This window comes from Dermacentor silvarum, chromosome 4, assembly GCF_013339745.2.
Source record: "Dermacentor silvarum isolate Dsil-2018 chromosome 4, BIME_Dsil_1.4, whole genome shotgun sequence".
Lineage (NCBI taxonomy): Eukaryota > Metazoa > Arthropoda > Arachnida > Ixodida > Ixodidae > Dermacentor > Dermacentor silvarum.
In genome coordinates, this window is record NC_051157.2 from 171,300,622 (window position 1) to 171,321,439 (window position 20,818).

Here is a 20,818-nt window from a genome sequence, read left to right on the forward strand (position 1 = left end):
AGGCGTCTCTTTTCTCCTTTACAATCACCATATATGTAGAGTAAACGCGCCTTCTTCAGACGCGTGAGAGGCCGTGGGGTTTAAATTATCTTTTTAACAAAACACTGTTTTGAATCACATGAGAATCCGGACAAGCAATGCATGCGACACGTGCTCAGCAGAAGTGGCAACGTGCTGTCGACCCGGTGTTAAAAGGTTATTCATATTTGCAGGAGCAAACGCATCGCCTCTGGTTCGCAACGCATCATATCAAACGCCAAGAATCAACTGCTAGAAGGCGAGAAGATTACGCCGATACCACGCTGGCCCTGCGTCACCACGAAACAGCTACAAAAGTACAGTGCCTGGAATATACTTGTATTCTAGGCACTGTAACGAAAGGATCCAGAGAGCGACGGGACGGACCAAACGTTCTCAGCAGCAGTGGAAACGTGCTCTCTTGGCCAGGTGCTAAAAGGTTATTCATATTTGCAGGTTAGTCTAACCGTTCTATAATCACATTTATTATTTCGATAGCAATTATATGGACACTCCAAAGCAGATTTCTGCCGTCGGCGTCGCCGTCGCCATCGCCGTGAGGTTCCGTATGACGTCAATGGAGATGAAATCGTCGCCGCGCGCCGCCGAACGTTTGGCGCTGAGCCGTGCTCCCTCAAGGGCTGCCGAAGATAGCGCCAACCTTTCCCTTTCCCTCAAGAACCACTTACTACGCCGAACGCTGTATGTGCGAGTGAAAGGGCTCGAGGGACGCGCGCTTTCACGGGGAGTGAACGCACGGCGGAGAACAAACGCGCGTTCTGCGCCGTGCTCGCTTAAGGGCTGCAGAAGTAGGCGTCTCTTTTCTCCTTTACAATCACCATATATGTAGAGCGCCATATATGTAGAGCAAACGCGCTTTCTTCCGACGCGCGAGAGGCCGTGGGGGAGGGGGAGGGAAGGGAGGCGACGTTTAGCTGCGGCACGAAGTGCCTATTTATATCAGAGGCTCCGGCAACAGTCACCAGCTGCGGCACCAAATGCGTATTTATATAAAAAGGTTGCGAGGCGAGAAGGTGGTAAGGACTTCCGACGCTGCTTGACGAGTTTCCCGTTCTGATCTCGTCGAAAACATCCGAGCCGCCCCAGAGGCCCTGGCAACAGTCACCAACACTGCGCGCATTCGGTGCGAACGCGGGCAAAATGGACGACGGCGTCGACAACAGTTCTGCGCGTTGCTGGTTCTACTGCATGTACAAGTTTACACAGCTGATAAAACTGCTATCCTTACTCCATATAGCTCTCTACTAAGTTGCTATCGCAATTGATGCTTCGCCTTTCGGGTGAAACTGCGACATTTTTCTTTAATTACCTGCTCCTCGTGCGCTGCTGCCGAACATAGCTGCCATATTTCTTTTGGCGTTTCTGTCAGCTGTGCCTTATAAGAAAGTCAAATAAACACAAGAAAAAAGACCTTCTGAAACATTTTGACGATTCCGCAGTGAACTGCATCTTGAAATACGCTGTTTCAAGGCGTGTGTAAAGTACTGCTCGGATAGTGTATGCTCGGGCAGTGTATGCAAAATTCAAAATTATGTTAGGGAGCTAAAGCTGGACATGAAGAAACTTATGGAAAATAACACGCAACTGGAACGTGAAAATCAGAGACTGCAAGCTCGGATAGACGAACTGGAGCAGTACCAGAGACCAAACAGCATTGAAATAAAAGGTCTGCCTGATGGCTGCAATAAAACGGCAGCTATCAAGGCTATCGGCCATAAACTAGGCGAAGTCATTGATGAGTGGGGCATCGATATTTGTCACAGGGTTGAAACCCCTAACACCAGGGTGAAGAACCTCATTGTGGGCTTTATGCGTCGTTTCAAGCGCAATGCTGTTTTGACAAAAGCCCAGAAAGCGCGGCTGACAACTCAGTCACTTGAGTACGAAGGCGTCTCAAGGTCCGTGGTCGTAAACGAACACCTAACATGGAAGAATAAACAACTGCTCGGTGCTGCAATTTCCCGTAAAAAGTTGTTGGTTGGAAGCATGTCTGGAGCAGTAACGACAAAATGCTTGGGCGCAGAGGTGATTCAACGCCTGTATTGCGCATTGTGTCGATGACAGATCTAGATCGCATGACTGCAGACAGTCGGCTTAAAGAAACTGAGAATGGAAACGCATGAACTGCTCGTTTATTTCTAAAGCATGTGCATTCTTGGGTCGAGAATATCTCCTCTAGATGCTGGAGGATACATGATTCCTGAACAGATAAAAGGGCACCTCGGTTCTGAGTTCTTATCTTCCCGCTGCGTGAAGTGTTTTCATATGAACGCTCGTTCATTGTGCAGCAAGTTTAATGAGCTTACTGTGTTGATAAACCGCTTTAGGCTTTCACTTCGATGTCCAGATGATATCTGAAACGTGGTATGTAGATGATAACGTGTTAGCGCTCCCAATATATCAGATGTATTTTATTAACCGTCCAATTGGGCGTAAAGGTGGTGGCGTTTCGCTTGTGTCCTTTTTGCTATTGAATGCCAAATAATTCCAGAGTTCTCTTTTGTATCTGATAGTTGCGAGGCGCACTCGCTTCTCAGCAAACGCACTGTATTTTCCGTTCTCTATCGCCCCCCCCCCCCCCCCAAATGGCGATGCATCAGAATTCTTGAAATGTTTAGACAGTCTTTTCACTTTGCCAATGAGAATAAGTACACTGTTTTCTGTGGTCGAGATTTTATTGCTGATATGTTGAGCGACAGCACACTGAGATACCATTTGGATATTATTGTAATTTCTAATGGGTGCTCAAACGTTATTAAATCTCCGACTCGCATTACACTGCAGTCAGCCACACTTCTTGACACATTCGTAACCACGATCTAATTATGAGGCACGCCGTAGTGAGGGACTCCGGAATAATTTTAACCACCTGGGGTTCTTTAAAGTGCACCTAACTCTTTGCACACGGGTGTTTTCGCGTTTCACCCCCAACGCAACGCGGCCGCCGTGGCTGGGATTCGATCCCGCGACTTCTTGCTTAGCAGCCCAACACCATAACCACTAAGCAACCACGGCGGGTAGTCGGGTAGTTGATATGTGCCTTGCTGAATGTGTACGAATAGTAACCAATGCCTTTAAGTCTTTGTTTGGCGGGCTCGTTCTCGCCCCTCTTCTCCCCTTTGGTATAGTACCGCGCATTTCTTATAATGTGGTGCGTCAGTTTTAGTTCAAACGGCTTTGTGACATCTGAAATAGTGCCTACTGGGTAAGCTGATATTATTCTGACGAGTTCCTGATATGTTTCAAACACTCCTGTGTCCAGACAAATTGAATATTCTTTTGCGTTAGCAATGTAAGGGACCTCATCTTTAAAGCCTTAGTCCTTGATAAACGCTCTGAAATGTCCTGTCAGGTCTAAGAACACGCGGACCGAGTGTACGTCATATGGTATTGCACTGAGATATGCGTTTAACAGACTCTTCTTTTGTGCTCTTTGTATGTCCATCGAAGAAACTCCCCAAGAAAACCACAGATTTTAGAATTCGCTTTTCTTCACGTTGATCTTCAGTCCGGCTTCACTTAGTGCATTTAACACCTTGGACAAGTGTGAGCAGTGGTGGTCACGTGTTTTCGAGTAAACAATGATGTCATCCACTTAGACGTTGCTAAAGTTACCTGTGAAATCATAAAGCACATTGTTATCATTCGTTGGAACCATGCTCCAGAATTCTTTCACTGGAACGGTAGCCTGTTATATTCGAAGACATTGAAAGGAGTGACAAAAGCTGTTAAGTGCTTGAACTCTTCCTTGAGTGGAACTCTCCAGTATCCCTTGCAAAGATCGGTGCGGCAAAACCAGAAACAGCCGCCTGTTTCGTCGATTATGTGATCGATTTTTGGCATAGGGCAGGGAAATAAATCCGTGTGACGGTTCAAAACCTGTAGTCAGTTCACAATCTAAATGTTCCGTCGTCTTTGGTCACTATAGTAATCGGCTACGCAAACGAAGATGTAGAGGGCCGAATAATCCAAGTGTCGAGCAACCATTGCAATTCTTGATTCAGCCATTTCTTCTTTTCGTGGGACATGTCGTTTGGTTTCTTCCACACAACACTAGTGCCACTCAGCTTGAAAGGCACCTCTGGAACCCTGGCCGCTGCTGGATAGTGTCCGACGCATATTAGTCCTGGATACTCGTTCGACACCTCTTCACTTGCAGTTACTAGCTCCGCTTGTACTCCAGCAGCTGTAAGTATTGTTTCAACACAGGTCTCCACTTCCACGTCGTCGCTCTACGAAATATTTATTCTCATCCTCTTCATGTCAGGACGAGCCAAGAGAAAACCGTATGCAGCATCCTGTACAAAAAAACACCGCATATCCACGGGGTGAATGTTGATGAGTGGGCGAAGCTCCGGAGGGAATCATTGGTAAACCGTGAATCTTTCGTGTAATTCGCCCAGTCTCGCCGCACTAAATCGAACGATTGACTTCCACCAATGACACGCGCCATATGTGACGTCATTCCTATTTTATAACAGCGCCCTTCATTATAATTGCACCATCTCCCGCTTACGGGGACGCTAGCACAAACGCGTTAGAAACGTGCAGTACTCTCTAGTAAGGGGGAGAGGCCACAGCGTCTTACGCAGCCGTTTACACATGCCGGAACGTGCACCGCGTTTGCCGACGCCATCACATGACTGCTCAGAGAGTATAACCCCCGTATTCATAAACGCTCCTCGACTTGACTTGCCACCGCCTTCAACGCGTTTCGAACGCGCTGCCCAAGGCGGTGCCAAGTCAAGTTCAAGTCGAGGAGCGTTTATGAATACGGGGGTAAGGCGGAGAGGCCACAGCGTCTTACACCAGCTTCTTACACGGGCCGTAACGCGCTAGCACAAACGCGTTAGAAACGCGCAGTCTTTCGTTAATGTTGGGTATTTATTGTCATCGTGGTGCGTGTGTCCATGTGCGCTTCGTGGCGTAGTGTGACTGTGTCCGCGGGTTTAAATTGCATGAGGTTGAATTACGGCTGTTGGCTTATGCGGACGATATTGCCGTGTTTTGCACAGATTCCGACAGTATAACACAGGCTGTCAATTGTGTTAAACGTTTCTGATCTGTGAGTGGCAGCGCTGTAAACAGGGGCAAGTGCCTGGGATTCTGGCACGGAGACTGGCCGGAGGCCCCGGACACCTTTGCCAACATGAGTTTCGTAACGACTCCGGTTAAATACTTGGGAGCTCCCCTCCAGTGCTACAAAGACAGTGAATCGTACTGGAGGAGTGAAGTCGATAACCTGCGGGACAAAGTAAACAAGTGTAATGGCTGGTATTGGTCTATGATTTCCAGAGCTACAATTTGTAACATTTTTTTGTGAGCAAACTTTGGTATATCCTCCAAGTGTTGCACTGCTCAAGGGTAAACATTCAGAAAATTCACCGTGTGTTCGCTGTGTTCGTGTGGGCATCGTCTTAGGAAAGATCAAGTCGAACCAATTTATTTCTTCGAGTTCGAAATGGAGGACTTGGTTTGTCACATTTGTTTTTGAGACAGGTATTCAATCGATTTTCTTTCTTCAGGGACGTAAAAAACCCGTTCCTATACACTGTATGTCAACTTCGCCTGGGGAGACACTTGCCCAACATGGTTGTCTCTACCGGCAGTTTGCCCGGTGGTGTTTATGGTTTTCTTCGTGAAGTTGTGGTTTCTTGTAGGTTTTTGTCAGCGCGGTTTTCACTAGAATACTTGAGTGAAGTCAATCGGAAAAAGTTGTACAAGGACCTTTGTGATGTGGTTCTACCCGTGCCTCTATATCGATCCCTTTATGGTGCAGGCCATGGGCACAATGTTCTAGAGCGCGTTAAGGCAATGCTAATACCGTCAGGTGTTAAGACTTTCTTTTTTAAGTTACACACAGGCACGCTCACTGTCAAACCATGGATGGCTGAAAGGGGTTTTTTTTGTTCCCTGGGGCACCCATTGTATAATATGCAGAAAGGAGGAGACAATTGAGCATGTATTCCTGGATTGTTGGGATGCTGTTTTTCTTTGGGATGTGCTCCAGCGCACAATCAAAAAAGAATTCCCCCTCGATGCGTAAGGCATTCGCTACTTCCCAATAGAAAGTGATGACGGCACCCCATTCGATATGGTAATGCTCATGGCCCTGCATAGCATTTGGAAATGCAGAATGGCAGTAAGGCACGCTGATCTCGACGCAAGAGCGGCTCGCCAGTATTTTAAAGAAAGCATAAGGGACTTTGTGGAAGAACAAAAGTTGCTAGAATGTATCCCAGAATGGTTGCCTCGGGTGGAATTATTACTGACGATGAGACAATTTTAGCGTGTACGCGTCCGCACAAGTTGAGCGGTCGTATTTAACGAATATTGTGATTGTGATTCTGCTTTGTTATTCTCTGTGAATTTATATATTTCTGTGTGTGCCAAAGACCGGCAATAAAGAAAAAAAAGCTTCGTGGCGTAGTGGTTAGCGCCGCGCGTTCGGAAGCAAGGGATCCCTGGTTCGATTCCGCGCTACGGACACAACTTTCGGAATTTTTTTTTCATAAAAGTAGACGTGGCTACCTACTACGACGACGACGACGACTACTACTACTATTACTACTACTACATACTACAGAGGAGGGACAGACCCACACCCTAAGGAGCTTCGCCCCTAATAAGGGCCTCGACATCCATCTTGGTGCCTCGGTATCCTACACATACCCTAGCCCATCAATCAAGCATTCGAGAACATCCATCCTAGCTGTGCACGTTAACAACCTCACCGACGAATGCCTCTTCCGGAGAAATCAGTCAGGGGTGGACAATGCTGACCGACGCCCCGGTGTCAACTAGGGTTCAGTTGGCCTTCCGTTGACGGTCATTCGGGCATAGAGCAAACTTTCGGCTGACTTTGCCAAATGAACTGTTTCTTTCGGCGCTGCCGGGTAGAATAGAGTGGCCTGATTGTCCCTGTCGTTTTGCTCGTGATTCCCCTTGAAGGCTCATTCTTGCACTGGGGCATGGCCACAAGAAGCACTGTAGCAACACCACTTCTGGTCACACGCTACGCTTGTGGCAGACGATCGACCATTGGTGTTACTTGTCTGGTTGTAGGGTGAGAACACATTGCTGGGGATATTCCTCAGGGAATGCAATAGCTGCTCTAAGGTCGCGTGTGGTGAAGGAGGAACTTCGCACTGAGAAGTCTTCGTCATCCCATGATTATTAGCGTGGCTATGGATGATTCAGATTGGTTTTGGTCGGCAAGTTGCAAGAGTCGTATTTGTCAACATCTGTTCCTTCTCGATGCTTGAAAAAAAAATAGCCTTGTCCCAACACTCAACTGAACTCTGGTCAATTGAACAAAGAAACAGTTTTTCCATTCGACCCTTGGCTCCAACGCATGGCATGGTATCCTCAAATCTAACCACTTCCTAGAGTTTCCCGTAAGAAAACGACTCATGTTGTTGATGCGATGACAGTCATCATTCCACTGATTTTGCGAGCATGCGTTTTCAAAAAACATGGTGGCATATCTGCTTGCTTCGCTGCAATTGGCGTCGAAAGACGATAGTCTTCTGCCGCCTGTGATACGTAAGACCCTCTCTTCTCCGCCCTCCCACTCCTCACGCTCTTCCTCCCCTCTCACTCCTCCCATGATGGATGCAATGGAGGTTTTGATGAATTCAATTTAAATTTCCCCCGTTCGCCCTGCTCTTGCGCCATCTGTTGGGATCTTTTATTACTGTTGGCTTAAAGCCGGCTACAGAGCCGCGGCTTCAGTCGGCTTATTTTGAACGCGTAACATCTCTTCGACACCATGTCTAACGCGTTGATTTTTCAATTTCTAACGTAAAAACCAGTCCTATGTGAATGCCTAAATAAATCAACGCTGCAGATCCCGGTTATGTATATATATTTTGTCTCAAATAGACCTGAGGTTTCATTTGCGCTGTATAATGGTTACGTGTATGACCCCGTGCTACCAGTGCTAGAAGCTTGGTTGGTTTTTGCCTACCGGTTGAATCAGTTGTGACTGGGCGGTTGAATCGAGTGACAGACAGACAGACAAAATTTTTCGTGCTTAGGTAGCCCAAGAAAGACTATCGTTTTTAAAACTAAAGCCCGACCGAGCGTCTCAATTTCGTATCGTCAAAAAAAACACAAAAAACAGGAACAACCACTTCTCGCGTTGCATGCCTTGGGGAGTTGAATGCTGACGTTAAAACCCTCAACAGCTGTTCATTTTGTTGCATTTGCTATTCCTGGATACGCAAAATGTGCTGCAGAATTAGGCTAACTCCTTGCTCCTTGGTTGTCATTGCGTCGTGGCTGCTTGACCTGTGCACCCATTGTTGGAACTCGCTCGCCTGCAAATCAACTCTGACTGAAAGTTTAGAGCCCATTCCTTCAAGGGTGATGTTAGCCTTGTGAGCTAAGAACGTCAGAGGTACGGTCTGCTGACCCTGTTCTTGAATGTCCAAGGCAAGGTCTCCGTCTTTCTGGCATGTCTTGGCGAATAGATGGCCGTCTTCGCGTCGGTCCATCGTAAACAACATTCACATAGTCGAAAACTGCTACTGCGACAAAATGTAATGTTCCGTGTATTCTGCCACCACTAACAGCCGTATGGTATGGTATGGTAGTCCTTATCTGATGGCGTGCACCCATTGCGGAGGATTGGCCAAGATTTGGATGGAATTAGGCAACCTTTGTTGATACTTCGTCTTCTTCTCTGTCCTGTCCTTCTTCTTCTCGTTCATGAAGTCCGTCTTCCTCCGTTTATGGTCGTTACCATACATGGTATTGTAAAACGAACTTAAGGGGAAGCTTTAACTGCAGGGCACGTTTGTAAAGGCAGACGAAATCGGCAGTCATTTTTCTGAGCAAGCACTGCATGATATTTATTTAGTTATGCTGAATTTAGCAGAAAAAGTTAAAAGGCAGTGATTTCAGAAAGCGATTTTTTTATTTAACCTGCCTGATTTTTTAACACGAAAGTGTTTTATTCCGGGGTCCACCAAGACTTCACTGACGTATTTCCGTCACGGAAATACGTCATAGAACATAATACAAAGAAAGAAACCAGAAGAAAAAGTTCCACAAACATGCAAAATTTGGGAATCGAACCCACGACCTCTCGGTCCGCGACGATAGATCGCCGAGCGTTTAACCCATTGCGCCACAAACGCATTCGCAGAGAGCTACACAGACGCGCCTTATATATCTAACACTCCTCCGTGTACCCGCGCTCTTGCTCGGGGCGGTGCCGCCGCCTATGAGCAGAAAAGAGAAGTACTGCATTATGACACTAAAGCCCGGGATACATGGAGCGAACTTTCTCGACGAACTTCACGCGTCAAGTAACGACGCGGAGACACGACGCAGGATGTTTGCTGTGTTGCAATACATGCGGCGAACGCCGCCGCGCGTTGGCCGCCGTGTTGGCGGCGGTCCCGGCCGCCCGCTTCGAACTGAATTTGGCGTTGTCCTTGTAGAATTCACTTAGTTGGAAGCAAATGACTGCGTAAACGGCTTTCGCTTAGTCTCAGGCCGCTTCGACGACAGAGTATTATGGATAACCTTGAGTAGTTTTCGAGATCGCTTCTCGTTTCGAACGCGTCTAAGCCTAGCGAAAGAAATATCCGATGCCAACGCCATCTATCGGGGAAGTCGGGAGATAGGCATGACGACAGCATGTGGCCTCTGAGATCAGAAGATTTCTGTTGAAGGTTGTTGTAGAGAGCTTGCACTGCTTGTCTGTTTCCTCGCAGATCAGCGGATATGGGATGTACAAATACAACGCGATTCCTGAGAGATCATACTAGGAACTACTCAATCGGTGCAGAGACATGCAGACACGGCAACACCAACGCGATTGCAGACGACGCGAAAAGGCGCGCGCGCGCGAAACACCAGCATGCATTGCGACCGGAACTAGTGCCTCCTGATTGGCTGTCGTCCACCGCTGCGCGCTAGACGCTTCCGGCGGCGGCGTTCGCCCGACGAAAATGTTTGGACAGGCAGATCGGCTGCGGACGGCAAATTTCTTGACGCCGGCCGTCGGACGTTCGCCGCCCGACGAAGTTCTTCGCTCGGACGCCGGTTATTCGCTCCATGTATTCCGGCCTTAACGCGCACCGACAGTGAACGCTTCGGTGGTCTCAGCACTACGACGCCTCGATGCCAGCATTCGAAGGGACGCTGGCATCAAGAAGCACTACCAACGCCACCTAGGTGGCGTTCACCGTACTCAGCACAGCGGAGCGTGGCCTCCGCAATTAGCTCTGAAAATGTTTCTGAAGTTGATCGCGGAGGCTGCAATTACGACGCGCTGTACGCGCTGATTTGACTCGGTGACGATTCAGTTACGTGCTTTGTCTTGCGCGTTGTATTAGTGTGTCAGTTACGTGCTTCGTCTTTCGCGTTGTGCTAGCGTGTGCAGCGTAGTGCAGCTTCCATATGCACGACGGTTGCTCATTTACATAGATTACAAAAACGTCAAACTTTCCAAAAACAATACTTTTAGTATACAACTCTCTGCCTCAACAACTGAAAAGGAGATCGTGATTTCGTAATTGCACATTACAGTACATCTAAAGAGGGCAACAATAATACGTTTAGAGCTGTACATTGGGCTAGTTGATTCGGCGTTTGCAATATTAGAATTTCCAGCGAAGAAAACACTACCGAAGCAAGCAAGTGGGCATAAATGCGCCGGTGACGCCAGCGTCTTTCTTTCCACTTCCTTCCTTCCCTAGCGTTTTTTAAGATGTAAATTCTTATAATCTTCTCAACAATGATATATCATATGCCAGCCTCAAATATACCACAAAATTCTGAATGTTGCATTTGCAAAACACGTCGATACACTGTAACAAATTCACTTAAGTTGTAAATTCATACACCAAGTTTATCTGCCTTTGATGCTCCAATGAATGCAGTTTATTTAATTTGACTATTTGTTTTTCATGCTGAGTAGCGGATTTTTAAACTCCGTGTGTGTATTCTTTTTTTCAATGTTAGCCATTTTCGGCAATCCGTGAAAAATATTCCGTGCCATAAATCAAAATTCCGTTTTTAGCAGGCACTGTAATGTAACTCTTTTAAATGCATCAAATTTCATTCAAATAGATTCAGAGGTTTTCTCATAAAAGCATTCCTCTATTTTGCATGTATATGAGTGGACGGCATCGGAGATATGCCGTAGCGAAAGCTTCTTCGTAAACAATGCACCACGCTGGTTCTAAAGGAAGCCCATGAAACAGAACGCTGATGTATACGCAATCCCACGGCCAGAGTAGTGAACAAATAAAAATACATTCAAGAAAAAATATTCCATGGCAGCTTTGCGGGAGCTACATATTTTCGGAATGCTGACGAGCTGTCTGGCCAGGTGTCAAGTACACACGTCATACGTTACTCGTTTCGACGGTGCCAATACGTTGTTGTAGCTACACTTGCTGTCTGGCCAGGTGTCAAGTACACACGTCATACGTTACTCGTTTCGACGGTGCCAATACGTTGTTGTAGCTACACTTGAACCTGGCTCTAACGAAACGGTATATAACGAAGTATATGAAATTCCCCTTCAAATCTCAATAGAGATCCGCGTATTTAAAACTACGTTTTAACGAAGTGAAATTGTCCTGCCGAGGCATATAAAGAACTAGATTCGTCTCCGAAATAAAAAATGCCCAACCGCTGCGAGTGAACATCGCTTTCGGCACTCGTTCGCCGCGGCTGTTCAAAACTGCCGCGTCACCGCCTTGAATGCACCATCGAGAAACACTGGACTTTCTCAACAGCGCGGATAGTTGCGCTCAAGTGGCACAAGCGGTCACTATCGCACTTCCTGCGCGGCTACACGCGGCGGTGCGAAAGCTCAGTGCATTCACTTCTACTGCGCACCTGCTTACCGGCCAAACCAAACCGGCGCGGCGACGTTCGCTTGCCTCCGTGATCACACAGCGGAGTGTTGTGTTGTGTGCCAAGTGCTGCTCGACCTGCGACGAGCCAAGTGGAAAGCGGAAGAGAAAGACCGTCACAATGGAAAATAAGGCAGCCATCTAAAGGCTGTCGTGCCAGATGCTACGAAGTTACGTGTTGCACACGCCGAAGATTGTTTTGTAGTTTTATTCAAATTTCATCGCATGCATGACCGTGTAGCAGTTCAGCGGGCCGTACAGCCATCTTGTTATTTCCACGTTTACAAATATGCACCCCATTGGGCATATGTTCAACTTCAGCTTCGTTATAACGAGCTTCGAGTGCATATTGATTCAATGCTAAATGCCTTACCCTCCAGTGTCATCCTGTGATGGGTTCTACCTATTCGTTTTTTTTTTCTTCAAGAAGAAGAAGCCCCAACGAGGTACGACGGATATCGAAGTAGCTGTCTACCTACCTAACTACCGCAACTTTCCTATTATGATCCATAGATTGCTTAGCTTAATTTCATCTGGCGTAGCATACCTAATGACAACCTAGACGCGGTATCTGGTGTATACGAAAGCAGAGGTCGTATCTCATTTACGGGGAAACACCTGCTCAAAACCAAACTGGCAATTGGCGCCGAAGCCACTCGCCACGACCAAATAAGCACAAGAAAACCGGTGAAGTAGCGACAGAATTATTCACATTAAAAAAAAACTATTTGCTGGCATGCGACTATGCAAGATGATCAATTTAACGCCATCAAACTATCACGCTGCAACGCCAAAGATCATGCAACCGTGCTACACTATGTCCTCAAAAGACTTTCTCCCGCGAGAAGTTCTGTTATCGAGGTCTACTCTCCACCACCATTGCTGAAGTTACCTACAACGAGGTAATATCAGATTGCTGAAGGAATTATTTTAACCTCTGCACGAAATATGCTATAAAATATTCGATTTCTTCCTAGTAGCCATTCTACACAATTATTTCGGTCACACGTTCTAGCGGGCCCCGAGCAATAGCCTCATATTCTTTCCTTGTGCCGGCGCTTTCTATAAATCAAAGTGAAATGTCTACCTAGATGCTTCATAATGTCATCGGCATATGCGCAAAGATGTTTTTTTTATTTCTATTGCAATTTTGATCCAATTACTATTTTTGTTTTAGTCTCTGCTTAATAAGGGCACCTTGCACCTTTGGAAACAATTTTGATCTCCTTTGTGATTTCCAGCCGAGATCGCTATAAATTTTACTCTGTAGAGCACCTAATATACACCGTCGATTCTTAGGCGAATGTCGGTATTCTGGACCGGTATAGCGTAAACCTATTACAGTCAGTTGTTATTCCAAATCCGCCATCAGCTCTCCGTGATAGGTCAGAATGGCTGGGGCGGAGCTCCTATGGCCAGGCGCCGTGCCGCAGGCTGGGCCTAGCTATTTTAACCTACCACTGAGGGACATAATGGCGGATTTGGACAAAACAGATTGCAATGTCTTACATTGCACTGGCCCTGGTTTTAAATAAATCAACATTGCCGGCGGGCGCTATTTGCAATCACGAAGATTTTTAGCACTTCCAAGCACCAACCTAATCAGATGTTTTCATAATATTTTCTGGAGAAGATATGTAGTTTTCCTATGCTGCTCAAGTCATATCCGAGAGTTATATTCCATTTAGGTTGGGTTATTTCGCTTAGGCACGAGTGGTCCGTTATGCGCCCATTTTGGCTCGCAGGCAAACTTTTTAGAAACGAGAATTGAAACTTTAGTAGGCTGAGCAGCTAGCAGTTTCGCTGTTTTTGCTTTCAATTGGGATGTGGCGGGAACTTGTTTTTAGTAGTTTTTTGTAAGTGCTGTAACATTTATTATTTGTAATGTAGGAACATACATTATGATCAATCGTGTGCTAATGACGAACGCAATAATTACAAGTTCATTCAATGGGTGGGGTAAGGACGAGCACTATTTAACATTATCGAATGCAGCCTTTCCTTATTGCGTCCCCTATTACGCGGTATGTGCGCAATGCTTGAGTGGCGCCTATACATTAAACTGTTCTTAGATGCATACCGAATGTGGAGGGATGTATTTTAAATGTGGCCTCTAAGATAACACAAACGCGCAAGCAAGATGGGTGTATGCCACATTATCACATTGTGGGTATTTCGTTGCGCTTGGAATTTATGTGTATAAATTTACTCAATACGTTATCAGCGACATATGCGTAACGTTCTAATTCATTGCTAAGTGTTGCAACACATTAGTTTCAATTCGTTACCATCTAGTTCCACATTGCTGTAGCAGAGGCGCTACATGCAAATTTGAGCGATGTCTTCATGAATGTCGAGATCACCAAAAGAAAAGAATTGCGGGAGGAACGCACCTCACAATGACGGTCGACGTTAATTCGATTAGCATTCAGGCAATGTAACGACCTGCCATATTGCTATGTCACGTTTATTTACAATCTGTAGGGAATGTTGGGGAGGGGGAGGGGCATGCTATGAATGTTAATTCCAATAGTACAAGCATGTGCCTCAGCACCACCACAGATAACGGATACCACAAACAAAACTTCTCTAAACGTAGCCTCTCAACCGCACCCACTATTTTTCCTCTGGAATTGACTGACTCAGGATCAGACTGTCGGATTTCAAATGAAAGAGAAAGCGATCCTTTTCAGGCCTAAAGCTTTCATTCGCTGTCAGGTAGAAGAGCCTGCTTTCTCACTTTTATCAATCGGACAAGCACCCACCCATGGAGTGCACTCGCAGCAACTGAAGGGCGCCTTGAAAGATGTTGCACACCGGCATCGCGGATAGTGTCTTGAAAATCCAAAGAAGCCTAATCGCATTATAACTATACGGAGGAGACTCACGATGCCGGTCACTCACTTTTATCTGCGTCATCGGCGCGGGAAATCCCATATCGATGCCGACGGCCCCCTTCCGGGACGGCGAGCACAGCAGGCTTATGGCTTCTGTCATACCGTAGATGTTCGCCAAGCATTCAAGCTCACTCCCGAAGGCCTCCCGGGCGGCTTCGTACTGTGGCTTGCTCAGGGCACTTCCGCCAGTGCACACGCATCGCAGTCCGTTGATGCGCTGGCCCGTGCGCTGAATCTCTCCCACCAGATACTGCAGGTGGCACGGAAGGAATACGGCAGCCGTTGCCTGGATAATAATATTTATTCAATGAATTAATATTTTATTGGGTCTAGAAACAGCAGTGAAGTCATTGTGCTGGTAAACAGAAAAACAAAGAAAGGTAAAAATGTAGCGCAACTGCGAATAAATGTTATGGATAAAAATTTTTGTGAGAATACAGTAACAAAAAAATTGCAGCAGAACCCATACCCGGATGGCTGTCGTTGGTAATGCGTTATCCTTGAATGAATATAGCGACAGAATGTATTGCCACCGTCGAAACAAGTTACATAAGTTGCTTAAGGCCTGGTAGCCAGGCTAGCAGTATGGAATAAATAAATAAATAAATAAATAAATAAATAAATAAATAAATAAATAAATAAATAAATAAATAGAGGCCTGCACTACTGCGGAGCGCCTGTTTCTCCAACACTCGGCGCCATGCAGCAAAGCCAGATCACGGCGCGCGTGCTCCGCTGCGATTGGTTGGCCTATTGGGCAAGTTAACAGCCAGGCAGCAGCTGCCACGGTGAAGAAAACCGGCGAGGATCGCAAAGAAAAGCTAAGGTGGTAGTGAAGCTTCCATAGAAACTCGTATACGTTCAAAACATGGCGCGCTCATTGGCAGTTCATCGGGTTTAGCGCAATCTGTGTGGCGAGGGAACAGTTCCGGCGGAACACAAAATAATTGGACGTTATTTCCGTTGGAAACAGAAGCGAAGTCGTTATTGTTGCCAAAAGTGTGAATTTTGTTTTGATGACCTGCCAGTGGTGGTCTATTTTCAAATGACCCGCAACTGGATTTGATGGACGCATCGAGCTCTTCGTGCGGAAAGCAATGCAGCCAAACGTCAGCCGTACAGCTGTATCAACCGCGTCAATGCACAGAATATAATTTGCTGGTCGCAGCGTCGGACGCCAGGCCTGTCGGCCAGCACAGCCACATGAAGACAGCTAATGTAAGCAAGTATCCGGCGGTCGTACATCACCACTTTTGACTGAACAGGTTGAACAACGATAAAACAGACTTAGCAACGACCGCGCCACCATAATTCAGACCAACGTGAACAAGCAAAACAACAAACACTACGTGTAAGGGGGGGGGGGGGGGGGCGTTTATTAGCAGATGAACTTTACGTGCATCAGCGCGGCTTCTATGAGCTGCATGGTAATGCACCTGGTAGTGGCGTGAACGCCCTCTTTATCTGCGGGTACTGGAAAGCAAGCCTTTATTGTTAATCATCGAGTAGAAGAGTTGTGTTTTCTTTCCTCGCCACACACACACACACACACACACACACACACACATGAAATGAAATCAAACTTAGCGGCTGTTAGTTAAAAAAAGTTTTCACCGACGGTTGCGATAATCCCGAATGCTGCGAAATTCGAGCGCAGCTGTTTAGGTGTTTTGAATTCGCGGTATTTTTTGGGAAAGAATTTCATTCTGAGTCACACGGTCCTCTCGGCGGCGGCGCTCAGTCTGTTCACGCAGCTCGTTAAACAGCATCGGCAGACGCAGCATTTCTACCGGTCGGGTTACTCATTGTTCAGAAAAAAAGCGTGAACACGGGAACGCTAAAGCCCCTTGATGTTAGAAAGTAGCGACACGCTTTGATCTACGCCGCCACACCCTCGCCGGCGCGGTCAACCTCCTCTTTTTCTCCCCCGCTTTCGCGGAGGCAGCGCATCCGCCACGCTGAATGGCTGCGGCGCGCGAGACTACCCGGTCAGGTGACACTGACGTCACGAAAACTGCGCGGAACTTGCTTTCGCGCGCCTTTGGTTTCTCCCGCTCGCCATGAGCAGTCCAAGTAGTGGTCGCCCTGCCGCTCCGAACGTGTGTTTCCCAAGTTTTTCCATCCTTTCGTAGGAATCTGAGCTTCGTTTTCAGTGAAAATGCCTTGCTGCTGCGCGTTTCAATGCAGCAGCAGGTCAGAGAAAGGGCAAGCCTTATTCTATATCCCCCGAGGTGAACGGAATGTCGTGCGTCGGAAGCAGTGGCTCCATAACATCTGGAGAAGGGATTTCGCCCCTTCTAAGCACGCCGTTCTTTGCGAGACGAATGTTGCAGCTTTCCTCATATTTGCGGATGAAGTTGCATGAAGATTTTAATGCTCTTCGCATAGCCGGACTCTTCGTTCAGTTCAATACAGAGCACCGATAACTGTGCATATAGTTTTTTTTTTCTTAAAGTGAGTCGGCTCAAATTTTTGTTGACTCTTCGACCCGTGACAAAGCTTTTTGTGTTTTCGCGCGTGCGTTAGTTTTCAAATGTATGTAATTTGTGAGTTAATGCCTGTAACTCATATTTTGTAGTTGTGTGCGTGTGTGTGTGCGTGTTTGTGTATGTGCGTGTGTGTGTGCGTGTATGTGTGTGCGTGTGTGTGTGTGTGTGTGTGTGCGTGTGATCCTTGCGCCTGATACTTGTGAAGCCAAGGAACTATTTTACTCTTATTGCGTGCTTATTGTATCCTTGCAAAGTTTCAATACTGCGAGCATTTCTTTTTCTTTACGTACTTTATGTTGCGAAGGCATGAACCGCAATATATATGTAGATAAGTGGTATTATGTATTATTCGCGCATGCTCATTAAGTACAAGCCACGCGCTTCTGATAATCTCCCTCAATTCTGATTAACTTGCCATCTTGAAGTCTGTAAGTTAATTATCAAGTGCCAGTCTTAGCAGTTTCCGTGTAAGCAATCAGCCTTTTGTTGTTGTTGTTGTTTTTTTTGAGAGAGAGACTTAGGTTACTCCCAGAGGTGATGGAATGTAATTTCTCGTCGTTTCATAGTGTCGGAATACAGGCGCGTGTGTAAAGTTCTATGTTGGCTGTTTCGCAAACACAGCACGTATTTTGCACAGTGGCATTGGTACAAAGGCTTTTGGCCCACTCATTTTGGCGAATTCACTTTAAGTAAACTATCACATTTCTTCTTGGTTACCTTCTCTGAGCATTTTAAGAGCGAATATTGTGAACCAAATTCTAGTTTATACTCTACGCTGCTTATATTGCATGCACCCAATACACCTCCGCGTTACGGACTATCCAAGTGGCGACGTAGAGGTAAACAGCTCAGCCACTGCTTGGTACTCATTTTTTCGGAGCGCTTCTGCTTCTATTTATCGAAGCGTCCTCAAAAAAAAAATGTCACGACGTTCTATCGGAAACGTACTTTTGTCATGACAGTTTCACAAGGGATAAATTCCCATACAACGCTTGAAAGGGCCGAATAAACAAGCGCGCGCATTGATTCTAATGCGGCTGCAGCGAGCCACTGGAGGGTTCAGCGCCGCGCCGGCCCGGTGAGGGGGAGAAATCCGAGGAGAATTGAGGAGGAAAGCGCGCGCGGGGGGGAGAGTGTCGCTACTTTCTAACATCAAGGGGCTTTAGGGAACGCGTGGCTCGCGCGGAGCGCATTGTCTAGCGGCGGCGGCGCAGGCGTAGTAGCGCATGCGCATTGTGGCCGAAGCCCACGCCAACTCTTTGTTTTAGCGCTCCCCGCGTGCCTGGTCACAGCAGACCCTCCGCTTTCATCCTCACCTTTTCGCCACACTCTCTTCCTCCGCTACCCTCCTCATGCTTCCGCTGCACCCTCCTCCTCCGCTTTCTTCGCTCTCGCCGTTTTTTATCCGCGCTCCGCGTTCCCTCTTTCAGCCTTCGCTGTGCTCGTTCGCTCGGTTACGAGGGACACCGCCGACGCTCGCTGTAGGAACGGGCGCCTGAGAGCTGCGCTCTAAAACGGGTTTTCTTTCTCAATAGTTGTGCCCACCTCACATAGTCTCGCTTCAATCGCTGCTCCCATAACTGCCTTGGCCGATTTCGGCGACAATTGGTTCTGAATCGCTTTTCGCCCCCGGCTTCGCGCTCCATTTTGATCGACCTGGGAAAAGTTCGCCTTTACAACCAGCGTGTTCCAGAATTTTCTGGTGCACTGCTTCATAATGTAGTAGCACCGGGAAGCCCGTTCCAAAATGTACCAGCCCTTTGGCTTTCCAACCGGCATAGGCGGTTCACTGAGGCAAGCTTGAATGCTAGCTCTTCATTCGCTCAGGGAGCTGCCCACAGTGGCACTCACAGCGATGCCTTGGGATAGGCTCAGGTTTAACTGGGTCACACAGGGTCATGCTGGAACACCACCGATGCGGTGCCGGTAGCTGCACAAATACCAAATGTTCTGCAGTAAATTTAACGTGAGCGAGTTGGATTAGTACTTGAATAAAAAGCGCAGCGCCCCTGAGGCAAGAACAAGAAGAAACACAAAGCTACATCAGAAGTGCTCACTAACAACTGGATTTATTTACGCTAAGACATCAATAACAGACGTCAATAACATTATTAAGATTTTTGATCCAAACAGTGCCGGACTTGGCTTCACTTGGGCTAGACCGGAATGAAACCAGCTACAGTTTCTAAACATAGCATTGCTATTTAATGACGACCGCAAATGTTCGAAATAAAGCTCCAAGTTGTAGGGTGCCCTTTAAGAGCGCTCATTCCATGCTTGTCAAGTGGGTAATAGTAATAAATGGTCTTTATTCGGCTTCAACTAAGTTATATGTTCATGTGATGAGTAAAAGATTCGGTGTTCAGGTGACGTGGTTGTAAACGGCTGGATAGCCGTAAGTTCTAATTTCGGCGGTTTCAGAATCGTTAGTTCAAAAAATAAAGCACCCGACACAAGAGGTAAAATCTAAAAGCAAGAAAGTCTGGTACATGTAATTCTGTATGATCATAAACTTTCTTATAGGATCAAAAAATGATGAGCCATTTGACTGTGTGAGGTGGTGATGGTAATGAAGTTCCTCGGGACCAAGCAGCAACTATCGCGTTCATTGCCAGCGCCGTTTGCGAATCTCGATCCCTTTAATTTTGTTTTCGAAACAAGATTTTGCCGCAGGACGTTCGAGCTTGATTTGGAGGCTTCTACCTTCAGCTAATCAGGGCATTCGGGTCTGCAAGATTCAGAGGTCAGAATAGCTTCGCCTGGCTCGTCTGCACAGAAGGCTACTGGTTGCACAAGTAAGTGCTACCGGGAGTCCATCCACCGTCACCAGGAGCCTCCGGGAGTGTTCACGGCTGATCGACCAAACGACGGAATTCTTGTGGCAGGTTCAACTCAAGGAATTGCGTCGGCTCCTCCCCGACAAGTTGCCTGCGCCAAAAGGGAAAGTTCATTTCCTTCAACGGGGAAGTGTTCCTCACGACGTGCAACGCGTGCATGCCCTAGGGCCAAAGGTCGCCGTCGAAAAACGGAGGACCCCTCCGTAGCTCCTGTCTCTCGTCACACAGGTTTCACAGCGCGCCGCCGGAGAGGACGCTGTGCGTTGTGTGTTGGATGGTGTCGACGCCTTGATCCATAGCAAGCCAGCGGTTCCACAGGTATCTGTAAAACGCGTAGCCTCTTTCTTGAAGGACATCAAGCTGTGTGTATTACCCGCAGATAAGGAGGGGGGTTTTGCGGTGTTGTCCCATGAGGCCTTCTACGAAAAAGCCTTAGATGTAGTAAAAAAAGTTTTTATCCCATGTAGGAATCTGTGAGTGTCAAACGTGAAAGCGAAAACCAAGAAGCTTTGTAAACGCCTGCGTTTAGATGGTGTTATGAAGGGTATAGGTGCCAGCAAGCTTGATTGCCCTGATGCGTTCTTTAGTGTAAAGACACACAAGATGGACGCACCTTTTCGAGCCATTGTGTCTGAAAACGGCACCTGGTAAAAATGTATAGCATTGTATCTCCAAGA

General features: G+C 47.0%; 1 protein-coding gene across 3 annotated transcripts in view; it reads right to left on the reverse strand.

Annotated features, from left to right (window-relative positions):
• The window catches only part of LOC119450772 (long-chain-fatty-acid--CoA ligase), a 288,333-nt gene that overhangs the window by 233,220 nt on the left and 34,295 nt on the right, over positions 1–20,818 (reverse strand). For 2 of the 3 annotated variants that reach the window (XR_007466547.1, XM_037714274.2), the window contains exon 6: positions 14,823–15,101. The exons of the other annotated variant lie outside the window; for it this stretch is intronic. Coding sequence is in view for 1 of the 2 variants with exons in the window: in XM_037714274.2 (XP_037570202.1) it covers positions 14,823–15,101 (279 nt within the window). In the remaining variant the exon portion in view is untranslated. The remainder of the gene's footprint in view (positions 1–14,822; positions 15,102–20,818) is intronic. 3 annotated transcript variants of the gene reach the window in all.